At 42.0% G+C, this 13,865-nt stretch overlaps 1 protein-coding gene across 3 annotated transcripts; it reads left to right on the plus strand.

The window, feature by feature from the left end:
* Positions 1–10,854, plus strand: rabgef1 (RAB guanine nucleotide exchange factor (GEF) 1). 3 transcript variants are annotated; one of them, XM_034549956.1, is made up of 10 exons: positions 289–347; positions 1,035–1,229; positions 1,411–1,622; positions 1,893–2,059; positions 2,149–2,230; positions 2,313–2,445; positions 3,382–3,473; positions 4,833–5,089; positions 5,733–5,846; positions 10,246–10,854. In XM_034549956.1, the coding sequence occupies exons 1-10, from the start codon at positions 319–321 to the stop codon at positions 10,537–10,539; spliced, it is 1,575 nt and encodes a 524-aa protein (XP_034405847.1). In that variant the 5' UTR covers positions 289–318; the 3' UTR covers positions 10,540–10,854. The 3 variants fall into 3 exon arrangements, with proteins under 3 accessions (XP_034405848.1, XP_034405847.1, XP_034405846.1); XM_034549957.1 differs by lacking the exons at positions 289–347; positions 10,246–10,854 and adding an exon at positions 1–279 and having other exon boundaries at positions 5,733–8,344; XM_034549955.1 differs by lacking the exon at positions 10,246–10,854 and having other exon boundaries at positions 5,733–8,298.
* The last annotated feature ends 3,011 nt before the right edge of the window (positions 10,855–13,865 follow it).

The raw sequence follows: 13,865 nt of genomic DNA on the forward strand, positions 1-13,865 counted from the left end.
CCCTAATGCGGAAGTAAACCAGACGTGTCCACTTGAACCAACATTCCGACGTGAAACAACCCCGTGCGCGTGGAACCGTTCGTCCCAACACCAACCAGTCTCCCACATTTAGGCTCACGAATTGAATGCATGTTTAAAAAGCGAAGTGTAAACCCGTGATCGACAGGGGGGGACGAGTCGACGTCACTGTCCTCACACGCTGTTCGTGACGCCGTCTCTCGCGAACGGAAACGAAGAGTCGGCGCTCGCGCTCCCCGATCGTTGAACACGTAATTACAGGTGAGTAAACAACGCGCTGTTCGCACGCAACACGCTTGAATGGTTGAATCAAACATTAGCGACGAGAGGTATTAAATATTTTCTTAGCTAACGTTATGATAAGTCTGTGATAGCTGACGACACCGCAGCGTGTTCGAGCTACTCGACAATGTACACTAAAGCTGCGGGGTCGTGTTATTGTTAATAATATTGTTATTAATGTGTTTATTACAAGGCGAAGTGGTGAAAGAACAAACGTTACTCAGGTAGAAATACCAAACATGTCCTTTAGGTGTTATTATTATTATAACATAATGTGTTACTCTGTTTTCATCACTAACAAATACACCTAAGAGTATTTTACTTGTGTACTACTGGGTAGATTAGTGAGTAACGTTAGTATAGCACTGCATCATGTGTTTATTTACGTTAAAAACAAGTAACTACAAGTGTCAAAATAAATGTCTTTTAGGAAATTAGTCATATATCTGAATACCCCCCAAAACAAATGTAACCTACCTTAACGTTCAACATTAACGTATGATTAGATTTTAAGTTTAAATGTTACTCATCCAGCTGTTACAAAGCAAGATGGTCATTCATGTTGCAGCTAATAATGTAGCTTTAAACGGTGTACAATATAATGTCTAGCACTCTGATTTGTGTGTGTAGTACCTTGTGAAGTGTGAGATGTGTGCATATAGAGTGTGATACTGTAATCTTACAGCGACGCATACAAATTCACTGCAGTTTTTTTTTCTTCTTCCCCTTTCCAGGTTGTCCAGCATCATGAGTCAGCGGACCGAACGACGTGGGGGGATACACGTGGACCAATCGGACCTGCTGTGCAAGAAGGGATGCGGTTACTACGGCAACGCGGCGTGGCAGGGCCTGTGCTCCAAGTGCTGGCGGGAGGAGTACCAGCGGGTACGGCACCAACAGATCCAGGACGACTGGGCCTTGGCGGCAAAGTAAGACCTTCTGCTGCATCATAAACAACAACAACAACCACTTCCCGTCCTGGGTTGAAACATTTCCAACTGCCCTTGCTGTGTATGGCGGTACAGTTTTCCTCCGTTATCCCCCCACCCACCCCCCACTGATTGCTTGTGTTTGCTCTGTTTAAAAAAACCAAAATGCTCTTGGCTCCAGGTTGCAGCGGGAGGAGGAGGCAGCGTATGCCAGCAGTCATGGAGCGCAGACACAGTCACACTCCCAGTCCACAGCGCCGCTACCACACCCGGGCCACGCCTCCCTGGGACCCTTCTCCAAGTTTGAGGAGAAGAAGACCAACGAGAAGACACGAAAAGTGACCACCGTTAAGAAGTTCTTTAGTCCCTCGTCCCGCACTGCTCCCAAAAAAGGTACATTTACATTGAGAGCAACTCGGCACAACGACCATTTTGTGCCTAGCCTGAAATATTAAAGGGGTCTGGGTCAACACAGGGGTAAATAGCTAGGCTTGGCTCTCTCCAAATGTAAGAATACACCAACTGCAACAGCACCTCTAAAGCTCTTTAACTGCCTATATATTGTTTGTTTAATGCTGTTAATCCAATTCAATGTATGGTTTTGAATTGAAACTATTTCCTGCAAACACATTACTCTTTCTAACTGCCCCTTTTCCTCATCAGAAACCCCAGAGGGCAAGACACCCAGTCCGTCAATCAGCCACCGGGCCAGTTTCGATACAGACCAGGTGTCCAAGGACTTTGCGGACTTCTTGAAAAACCTCCAGAAGCCCGGCCGGGAGATCCAAAAGCAGTGCCGGGCCTTCATTGTGAACATGTCGGGCAAGAAGGTATACTTTTGACATCTCGTGGCATAATAATGGCCTTTTATAGCACCGTTTTTTTGCTGATGAGCTATTTAACTTCCCTGTTTTGTCAGGACCTGGGCGCCGACGAGCTGTCGGAGTGCGTTCAAGATTTCTACCAGAACTTGTCCGACCGTCTGATAGGTCACTTTAAAGGTGGGTTTTAGAGATCTCCGTAAGACATAGCAGCCTCTAGCTGGCAGCACCACCAGCATCTGATTACTCTTTGTTCATCCAGGCTCCTCAGAGTCTGTGGAGCAGGTGATGGACCAAGTGGAAAAGTACATCATGACTCGTCTGTACAAGAGCGTGTTCTGTCCAGAGACCACGGATGATGAGAAAAAGGACTTGGCCACACAGAACAGGATAAGGTGGGCAGTGATGTCTTCATAATAATAATAATAATAATAATAATGTACATAACCTTTGGTAAGTTTGGAATCTCCTGCCACAGAAGGTTGATTGGGTCCAGTCTGAGAGGAGTACTCATCATTTCTGAATGCTCTTTTTAAGTTGTAGAAAGTCCTCTTTACAAGTAGATGCTGTTTTGTATGAAGGTGTTTGTTTTGTACACCGAGAAGCTGAACAAAGGCTCAACCGGACAATTGAAAAGGGCAGTTGTTGGTAAAATGTGTGCCTATTTGAATAGGAAAATGGCGATAACAACCTGGAACTGACGGGCAACGTGTTGCTTTCGCACAGACGGCCCAAAGAAAAACAGATTGACTCATTGTTTAGAGCTCAATGGCGTCATTGTGGTTCAATAATGATCGAGGGTCACGTAGGCTTTTCTGGACTGGAAAACAAATTCAGTTTGAGTCCTTTAGTTTGTTTTTTCTTTGGGAGCCAAAACTATTTAAATTGTAAATAATACGTTTTGGTGTCTGTGTTACACTGTTTTTTGTGTCTCTGTTAAAAGAGTTGTTATTGAAGGAAGGAATGATGTAACAGCTGATTACTAACTTTTTAAAATTTCTTATTACGATAAGTGGAACAATACACACACACACATTCAGATTAAGGTTTCGAGGAGCCGTTGCTGGTTTTAGTGTTACATTTAGTGGGAGTGTGGGTCTCTTAAGTATCGCTGCACAAATGCTCATCTTTAATCTTCAGCAGTCTGTGAACACCGAGTCTGTTTAATTATGCAACAGTCATTACCGGCGGCGCTCTCCTTGTTGTTCCCCATGCGCGTGCACGGCAGCAGCTGTTGACTTGTTTGTCACACATGGAGGAAGTCACTGGAAAATAATGTGCGTTCGTATGCAGTGAAATAAAGCCGACTGTATCGATTCTCTGCGTTGCAGGGCGCTACACTGGGTGACCATCGAGATGCTCTGTGTTTCTATGGACGAGGAAATTCCCGAGGTCTCCGAGAATGTGGTCAAAGCGATAACAGGTCAGTCCAGCGTGCGATACAACCGCCGGTGTGACCGCCGCGTAATGAGTCTGGTTGGTTTCTCCGTCTCCACGGATGGAGAACAGACAATTAATCTTCATTACAAAACCACATTTGTGGTCACATCAGCTTCCAATCACAGACACAGCCGACACGAGGCCAGAGCCCGCAGACTTTGAACAACAACCCCGTTGGCCTTCCTGCTAAAGTCCTCCTCCTTATCTAACTGAAACACGTTAGATAAGCACACGTCTCGGCATGCACCTTAACTTGCTCAACAGCTAATTAACTGCTGATTGGCTACGAGTTTGTTTACTTTGTCGCCATAATAAGGCGTGCCAGCTGCTGTCAATCAGACAAGGACCCGCAGGTAGTTTGAATAGTTTCTAAATGGGCTTCACTTATATGTTTAACTTTACAGCATAACCACACCCACACACACACACACACACATACACAAAACCACACACACGCACACACATATTTCACCATTGTGGTGGAGGCAGAAATCTCAGAGACAGATTTCGCAACACAACTCGATAAAAAGAAAGAAAAACTATCAAACACGACTGCCACAAATGGACTGATAAAAAGCAAATACTTTAAATTGAAAAGTAAAATGATATATATAATTTCAAACTTAATATGTCACAGGATTTTAGACAAACAGACTCGCTTTTTAAAAGCGGGGCGATCTTTGAAATCTACATTTCAGTAAATAAAAATATTTTTGGCAGCATAATCAAATTGTTTTACCATGATATTTAACCTTTCGTTTTCACTGGAATACATTTGATGTTCCACAAAAGTGACTCCTTTCTTTACAGGGTTTGTATAAAAGGTGATAAAGTATATCAATCGATATTTCACATGAGTTCACAGGTAATTAAAATTCCTTTTCTGGGTTGAGGTGCTCGTTGACGTCTGGCGTCTTTACTGAATTTAGTTTTGTGCGTCCCGGGCGTTTCCGGAGATTACTGTCACAAGCAGTACGATGGTTGCTCATCTCGGGAGCCCACACACACCACTGCGTCTTGTGCATCGTCTAAAGACACGTCTCAGTTTTCTTACAGAGCCCAAGTCCAAGTTCATTTCCTGTTTTGTCCGACGCAACAATCCTAAAATACAAAAATAGAGAAGAGAAAGAGAAAACAAGTTAATATTTCAATCAGAGCAGCTGGAACCAGTGGAATATTTGCCAGTTTGTTTTTTTTTAAAAATGCCAAAAACAATGAATCAATTATGTAAATAGTTTTCTGTCAATTAACTAAATAAAGGTGTTTTTTTTTTTTATTTCGAAGTGACTGACGGTAACGCGTGTCTGTCCAACCCGCTGACTTTTTCCTCCGTCTTTTCCAGACGTCATTGAGATGGACTCCAAGAGGGTTCCTCGGGACAAACTCGGGTGCATCACGCGTTGCAGCAAACAGATCTTCAGCGCCATCAGGACCACCAAGAACGAGCCGGCTTCAGCCGACGACTTTCTGCCCGCGCTCATTTACATCGTGCTCAAAGCCAACCCTCCGCGACTCCAGTCCAACATCCAGTACATCACCCGCTTCTGTAACCCCAGCAGGCTGATGTCCGGAGAGGACGGATACTACTTCACCAACCTGGTGGGCCTCATTTGTTCAGCGTCAATCAAATCTGATCAAACCGCACACACACACACACACACACACACACACAGTCCTAATGAAACAAGAGTGTTTGAAATCTTATTGAAGAAATTGCCGGATAATATGATGATTTTGGCATTATGTCGCGGGGCAGTTGGGAGGGGGGCAGTTTGAGACCCCTGCTCTAATCTAATCTCTTATTGTTGCTTATTTATTTAGTCATTAATATCAAATGTCAGACTTCAGGACGTGAAACACATTTTTTAGGGCTTTAAAATAAGAAAAATGTCTCCCAGAGAGAGAAATAAGTACAAAAAATAGTCTTATTTTTGTCGTTTTTTTTACCCTTTCATACCAATATATATAATATATGTTAATTCATGAGCTTTTAGTGGCTGGCAGAATGTGTTACTGTTGGATAGAGCTAGTTTGTTTCCCCCTAAATCCCAGTCTCAGCTAAGCTAAGTGCCACTGGTTTCAGCCTTATTCTAAAGAATAGATATGTTATGAGATTTCCTAATTTAACTCTAAATATGGAGGTAATCTGACTCCAAATGACTCAGGTTGGTGTGGACTTGCCATCAAGAGTCTCAGCGATCATTTTCAGCCGCCATGTCTCTCTGTGTTTCTTGTCTCTTAGTGCTGTGCAGCGGCCTTCATAGAGAAGTTGGACGCTCAGTCTCTCAACCTTTCCCCGGAGGAGTTCGAGCGCTACATGTCGGGCCAAGCCTCGCCGCGATGCAACACCTCAGAGGGCGACTGGAGCCGCGCCGAACCGCCGCCGACCAACCCTGTCCTGGCTCAGCTGAACCACAACCTGGAGGCGCTGTCGGGCCTCAGCAGCCGGCAGAAGACGCTGATGGAGGCCGCTCAGAGCCTGCAGGCCGACCTCCTCTCCTGGCCCGCCGGCGTGCAGCGGGAGGTGGACGCCGTCCTGGAGAAGTACCCTCTGGAGGTCCTGCCTCGCACCGTTTCGGCCATCGACGACAACGACGTGGACAATGACAACCTGCCACCGCCGCTCACGCCCCAGGTGTTCGCCGGGTAGCGGAGTCTTCAAATGGGAGTGGAAACATTTCACGCACGGCAACGGTACTCCTGCTTTAACGAAAAAAGTCAGCTCATTGCCCGATGTTTTGAGTTTCATGGCCCCACACCAACTAATATATATCACGCTGAGCTTCTTGTGCACCTTAAACGCCCGGATTCTATTGTTTGTAAACAGGAGCGAGACGCAAATCAGCACCTTTGACCGATGGCAAGTTATCGAGACGGTGCCGACCTTCAGGAGAATAGAGAGAGAGGGATAATCCAAGTACTCTACTTAAGTACAGTTTTGAGGTACCTTTAGGGGACATGTATTTTCTTTTATTGCTACTTTATGCTTTTACTCCACTACATTTAAAAGAAGTAGCAGCGAGCGCGGCACCAACATTTATTTGATGTGTTTAGATCCCTTGCAGATTGAGATTAATAATGCAGAATGTAATCAATCAAATACTTTATAATGTATCAGTATTAGCCAGCAGTATAGCATCACAGACTAGAATCCAACGACTGAAACGTCTCTTGAATAAACTGTGAACTTGTTGTCAGTTAGGAAACTCGTGAGCAAAGAGAGAATATGTTTCCGATCTTCAGTAACTCTTTATTAAAAAGGAAAACAATACAAGGGAGTAAACGGTACTTAAGGAAGCTCAGAGTGTACGGAGGCTCGCTAGCTCGTTAGCAGTTGGCCACTCTGGTGCGACCGGAGGCTCGCTAGCTCGTTAGCAGTTGGCCACTCTGGTGCGACCGGGGGCTCGCTAGCTCGTTAGCAGTTGGCCACTCTGGTGCGACCGGGGGCTCGCTAGCTCGTTAGCAGTTGGCCACTCTGGTGCGACCGGGGGCTCGCTAGCTCGTTAGCAGTTGGCCACTCTGGTGCGACCGGGCCTTGGCGGTTATTCTGCTCCTCCATCACATTCGCCAAATTGTCACGTTTTTTTTTTAGTAACCACAGATTCTGGTTTGTCCGGAAAAAAAACAAACAACGGCGAGTATAAACTTCGGTTTATGGCCAATGAGTTGGTGTTTTTCTGTTTGACTCGTTATTTTAGTTTTTTTCTAATAGAGAGGCGAGGTCCCAACCACTTACGGTGGACCAAAAAATATGTACGGTAGTCATATTTGAAATACACATATATTTGTCAATTTAAAAGACGATTTTGCTCATCAAGAAAGTCACATTTAGTTGGAAAAACCGTGAAATTATACGTCAATAAGCTATGATGTCTGTGTGTTTCATACCAGGATGTAACGTTACCTGCAGAAACTACGGGTCTTGCTTGTTCTTTTATCTTATCGGCTGATTTTAAAACACATCTTGGTACGATAACGTTACATTTGTGTGTGGATCTTCACTAAGTTACCCAACTAGAAAGCTACGGTGACGGCCGTGTTGGTGGCGAGCATTGTGCGAGACGAGAGACGTAACGTTAGCTAACTGAGCGGTTTCACACAAATCTAAATTTGACTACCGTACAACTCTTTTTCCAAAACCAGAAGGGGAGGGTCTTTACCTCTAAATATACTATTTGTTTGGACTTGTTAATATCACAACATAATCATATTTTTGTGTTTTATACGTTTAATACTTTGAACTGAGATCCAGCTGCAACACATTTAGTCAAGTCTCAAATTAACTTTTACGAGGCTCTTGAATTTTAAATTGTTATCAACACTATGATTTAACGTTGTACTATGTTAAACTATATTTTGACAAGCTTTCATGCATTTTCAACTTCATAATGAATCTGTGTTTGATTGCAAAAAAGCATGTTTTATGAACAATGTGTTTTAAAATATTGATTATGTCATTTTCCTGTGACGTACTGTATAATATTGGGCGCTGCAACAGGCTGGTGTCCGATCGTCTGCTGCCCAACTACTGGTTTTGTTTTTATTTTGACTCATTTGCTTGAGAGTGTTTGTAGTATTTTAATTCAGTGACTAGCATTGGATTAAAAGCCTGTAAAAATGATAACTGTAAACTACTATATCTACTCATCAGAGCCCTGTTTGGCATGTGTGGGTCAACTAATCCAGACTAAGGTGATGTCAGAAAGTTTAAATGATCCTGTAAATTCAAATAGCTAACTTGGTTGTTTGATGTCAGTTGTTTTTAATTGATTTTATTTAAAAAATCTAGGATTAAGTTATTTGAAAGACTAGTGTGCTCTTATTATGAAATAAAAGACACCATGAATAGAAGTCAAACTGTCCAGATTTCATGTTATTATACTATATATATATATATTTTTTTCAGGTTGAGTGACAGGCAGTGCAGAAGGTATTCTGAGATGTGAAATAAATTGAGACCAACATCTTTATCTATGATAAAGCAGATTTATGAAACAAACTTAAATTAACAATCAAGTTAACGACGAAGCTCGGATTGACTAACAGGAAGTAACTGTTTATCCACATCGGTTTCTGGATCGTAGCGTTGGAGCAAGATGACGTAGAAACATCCTCTTGACACATTACTGAGTATATCAAATAGGGCTGGCAAGATATCACATCATGTTTTTTTAAAATTATATCGTAATTTACAATTTGTCTAAATTCACGATACAAAGCAAAATATATAATTTAGTCATAGTTCACACAGAATTCTGAATATATTTGAGAATCCCAGTGATAACATTGTAATACTGTACCATGCAGTCCAGTATGACTAATGTTAGAACAATTCTACTCAACACCCAAGTGTATAATCAATAATCAGGTCATTTGTTCTTGCAAGAAGGAGCCGAGTCAAATGATATGCAATCACGAGTCAAGTGGCTACTGCTCAGAGGTCTGTAGCCGAGTTTCTGACTCGTATACACTGAGATAAACAATTAATTACAGGATGGGACGGTGAAAGGTCAAGCGGTCTGAACCCGTTCTCCATCTTATCTCCTTCAAAGACAGGCTGTATGTGGGTGATGCCCTGGCGGTGCACTTCAATGTGTGCGAGGTCAACGAATACACTGAAACAGTTACACAGATTCACTTACTAAGACTAAGATGTTTCCAACAGTTCCCTCCGGTTTATACAAAGTAAAACTACCAGATAAAAATCATAATTTAAAGAGTAAAAACATGAATAAGGGTAAGCGTAAAACAAGGTACCTGTTTCTCATATGGTCATATGGATTTATTTGACCAGTAATGTCTGTCGGTACAGATAAATACAGGACCCCGTGCTGTAGCCTATACACAAATATGTGTGATCTGCCATCAAGCGAGTACATGTGGCAAGGGTCCATTTTCTTAAGGTTTTATTTTTTATTTTTTTTAAAGGAAGAAAGAGGAAATAATGCTCATTTGTTTCCCTGACTTATTGTCTAGAGAAATGTACCTTACCATTAAAGTCGCATGGTCTAACCCGACTGCTTTTAACAGCATGTTAGGTTAATGTTACTTGATATTAATATGGCTCGTGTGCCTCATGAGAAAAACATTCTGGTTCCCAAAGGGGAGTACCTTTGGGAACCAGAATGTTTTTCTCATACATTTGCATTAACGTTAATGTCTTAAATTCTGCCGCTTCTTCCAAATAATTAAAAATAATCCAATATTTCACAAGTCAAAAGAAAGAAATTGAAGATTAGACACTGAAAACTGATATTTGAACCATTAATCATTTCTGGAGACCCTCAGAAGGGGCTCGACCCCTAGGTTGGGAACCACTGGATTAGCTAAATGTATAGTTATTACTTCCTCCACCTCGAGTATCTACAATATGGATGCTTCAGTATTAATAATCTGTCAGATAATGTGTCGCAGGACACATTTTTACTGCAGAATGATAACTTTAGTTACATTTAGCTGAAAATACAAATTTTATGTAAGCAGGATTTTGATGCAGGACTTTTCTAAAGTGCTTCTTTTCCACCGCTGAAACAATTTTTTAAGATGCAATAATCACATAAAACATGTCTCGTTAAGTGCATAATATGCGATTTATTTATTATTAGTTACTGTTAGGTGACACGTGAGAGATTTCTGGACACTGAAACAGCGACTACATTTCTCCATCGGAGGCCTCTAATGTGCAAAAGTGACGAGACGCAGTTTTTAAAGGGCCGTTGTCTGAAGTCACCCAGCTGCAAACAGCAAGTCATGAGGGCGACTGGAGCCGCGCCGAACCGCCGCCGACCAACCCTGTCCTGGCTCAGCTGAACCACAACCTGGAGGCGCTGTCGGGCCTCAGCAGCCGGCAGAAGACGCTGATGGAGGCCGCTCAGAGCCTGCAGGCCGACCTCCTCTCCTGGCCCGCCGGCGTGCAGCGGGAGGTGGACGCCGTCCTGGAGAAGTACCCTCTGGAGGTCCTGCCTCGCACCGTTTCGGCCATCGACGACAACGACGTGGACAATGACAACCTGCCACCGCCGCTCACGCCCCAGGTGTTCGCCGGGTAGCGGAGTCTTCAAATGGGAGTGGAAACATTTCACGCACGGCAACGGTACTCCTGCTTTAACGAAAAAAGTCAGCTCATTGCCCGATGTTTTGAGTTTCATGGCCCCACACCAACTAATATATATCACGCTGAGCTTCTTGTGCACCTTAAACGCCCGGATTCTATTGTTTGTAAACAGGAGCGAGACGCAAATCAGCACCTTTGACCGATGGCAAGTTATCGAGACGGTGCCGACCTTCAGGAGAATAGAGAGAGAGGGATAATCCAAGTACTCTACTTAAGTACAGTTTTGAGGTACCTTTAGGGGACATGTATTTTCTTTTATCGCTACTTTATGCTTTTACTCCACTACATTTAAAAGAAGTAGCAGCGAGCGCGGCACCAACATTTATTTGATGTGTTTAGATCCCTTGCAGATTGAGATTAATAATGCAGAATGTAATCAATCAAATACTTTATAATGTATCAGTATTAGCCAGCAGTATAGCATCACAGACTAGAATCCAACGACTGAAACGTCTCTTGAATAAACTGTGAACTTGTTGTCAGTTAGGAAACTCGTGAGCAAAGAGAGAATATTTTTCCGATCTTCAGTAACTCTTTATTAAAAAGGAAAACAATACAAGGGAGTAAACGGTACTTAAGGAAGCTCAGAGTGTACGGAGGCTCGCTAGCTCGTTAGCAGTTGGCCACTCTGGTGCGACCGGAGGCTCGCTAGCTCGTTAGCAGTTGGCCACTCTGGTGCGACCGGGGGCTCGCTAGCTCGTTAGCAGTTGGCCACTCTGGTGCGACCGGGGGCTCGCTAGCTCGTTAGCAGTTGGCCACTCTGGTGCGACCGGGCCTTGGCGGTTATTCTGCTCCTCCATCACATTCGCCAAATTGTCACGTTTTTTTTTTAGTAACCACAGATTCTGGTTTGTCCGGAAAAAAAACAAACAACGGCGAGTATAAACTTCGGTTTATGGCCAATGAGTTGGTGTTTTTCTGTTTGACTCGTTATTTTAGTTTTTTTCTAATAGAGAGGCGAGGTCCCAACCACTTACGGTGGACCAAAAAATATGTACGGTAGTCATATTTTAAATACACATATATTTGTCAATTTAAAAGACGATTTTGCTCATCAAGAAAGTCACATTTAGTTGGAAAAACCGTGAAATTATACGTCAATAAGCTATGATGTCTGTGTGTTTCATACCAGGATGTAACGTTACCTGCAGAAACTACGGGTCTTGCTTGTTCTTTTATCTTATCGGCTGATTTTAAAACACATCTGGTACGATAACGTTACATTTGTGTGTGGATCTTCACTAAGTTACCCAACTAGAAAGCTACGGTGACGGCCGTGTTGGTGGCGAGCATTGTGCGAGACGAGAGACGTAACGTTAGCTAACTGAGCGGTTTCACACAAATCTAAATTTGACTACCGTACAACTCTTTTTCCAAAACCAGAAGGGGAGGGTCTTTACCTCTAAATATACTATTTGTTTGGACTTGTTAATATCACAACATAATCATATTTTTGTGTTTTATACGTTTAATACTTTGAACTGAGATCCAGCTGCAACACATTTAGTCAAGTCTCAAATTAACTTTTACGAGGCTCTTGAATTTTAAATTGTTATCAACACTATGATTTAACGTTGTACTATGTTAAACTATATTTTGACAAGCTTTCATGCATTTTCAACTTCATAATGAATCTGTGTTTGATTGCAAAAAAGCATGTTTTATGAACAATGTGTTTTAAAATATTGATTATGTCATTTTCCTGTGACGTACTGTATAATATTGGGCGCTGCAACAGGCTGGTGTCCGATCGTCTGCTGCCCAACTACTGGTTTTGTTTTTATTTTGACTCATTTGCTTGAGAGTGTTTGTAGTATTTTAATTCAGTGACTAGCATTGGATTAAAAGCCTGTACAAATGATAACTGTAAACTACTATATCTACTCATCAGAGCCCTGTTTGGCATGTGTGGGTCAACTAATCCAGACTAAGGTGATGTCAGAAAGTTTAAATGATCCTGTAAATTCAAATAGCTAACTTGGTTGTTTGATGTCAGTTGTTTTTAATTGATTTTATTTAAAAAATCTAGGATTAAGTTATTTGAAAGACCAGTGTGCTCTTATTATGAAATAAAAGACACCATGAATAGAAGTCAAACTGTCCAGATTTCATGTTATTATACTATATATATTTTTTTTTTTCAGGTTGAGTGACAGGCAGTGCAGAAGGTATTCTGAGATGTGAAATAAATTGAGACCAACATCTTTATCTATGTTAAAGCAGATTTATGAAACAAACTTAAATTAACAATCAAGTTAACGACGAAGCTCGGATTGACTAACAGGAAGTAACTGTTTATCCACATCGGTTTCTGGATCGTAGCGTTGGAGCAAGATGACGTAGAAACATCCTCTTGACACATTACTGAGTATATCAAATAGGGCTGGCAAGATATCACATCATGTTTTTTTAAAATTATATCGTAATTTACAATTTGTCTAAATTCACGATACAAAGCAAAATATATAATTTAGTCATAGTTCACACAGAATTCTGAATATATTTGAGAATCCCAGTGATAACATTGTAATACTGTACCATGCAGTCCAGTATGACTAATGTTAGAACAATTCTACTCAACACCCAAGTGTATAATCAATAATCAGGTCATTTGTTCTTGCAAGAAGGAGCCGAGTCAAATGATATGCAATCACGAGTCAAGTGGCTACTGCTCAGAGGTCTGTAGCCGAGTTTCTGACTCGTATACACTGAGATAAACAATTAATTACAGGATGGGACGGTGAAAGGTCAAGCGGTCTGAACCCGTTCTCCATCTTATCTCCTTCAAAGACAGGCTGTATGTGGGTGATGCCCTGGCGGTGCACTTCAATGTGTGCGAGGTCAACGAATACACTGAAACAGTTACACAGATTCACTTACTAAGACTAAGATGTTTCCAACAGTTCCCTCCGGTTTATACAAAGTAAAACTACCAGATAAAAATCATAATTTAAAGAGTAAAAACATGAATAAGGGTAAGCGTAAAACAAGGTACCTGTTTCTCATATGGTCATATGGATTCATTTGACCAGTAATGTCTGTCGGTACAGATAAATACAGGACCCCGTGCTGTAGCCTATACACAAATATGTGTGATCTGCCATCAAGCGAGTACATGTGGCAAGGGTCCATTTTCTTAAGGTTTTATTTTTTATTTTTTTTAAAGGAAGAAAGAGGAAATAATGCTCATTTGTTTCCCTGACTTATTGTCTAGAGAAATGTACCTTACTATTAAAGTCGCATGGTCTAACCCGACTGCTT

The sequence above is a fragment of the Cyclopterus lumpus genome, chromosome 14 (genome assembly GCF_009769545.1).
Source record: "Cyclopterus lumpus isolate fCycLum1 chromosome 14, fCycLum1.pri, whole genome shotgun sequence".
NCBI lineage: Eukaryota > Metazoa > Chordata > Actinopteri > Perciformes > Cyclopteridae > Cyclopterus > Cyclopterus lumpus.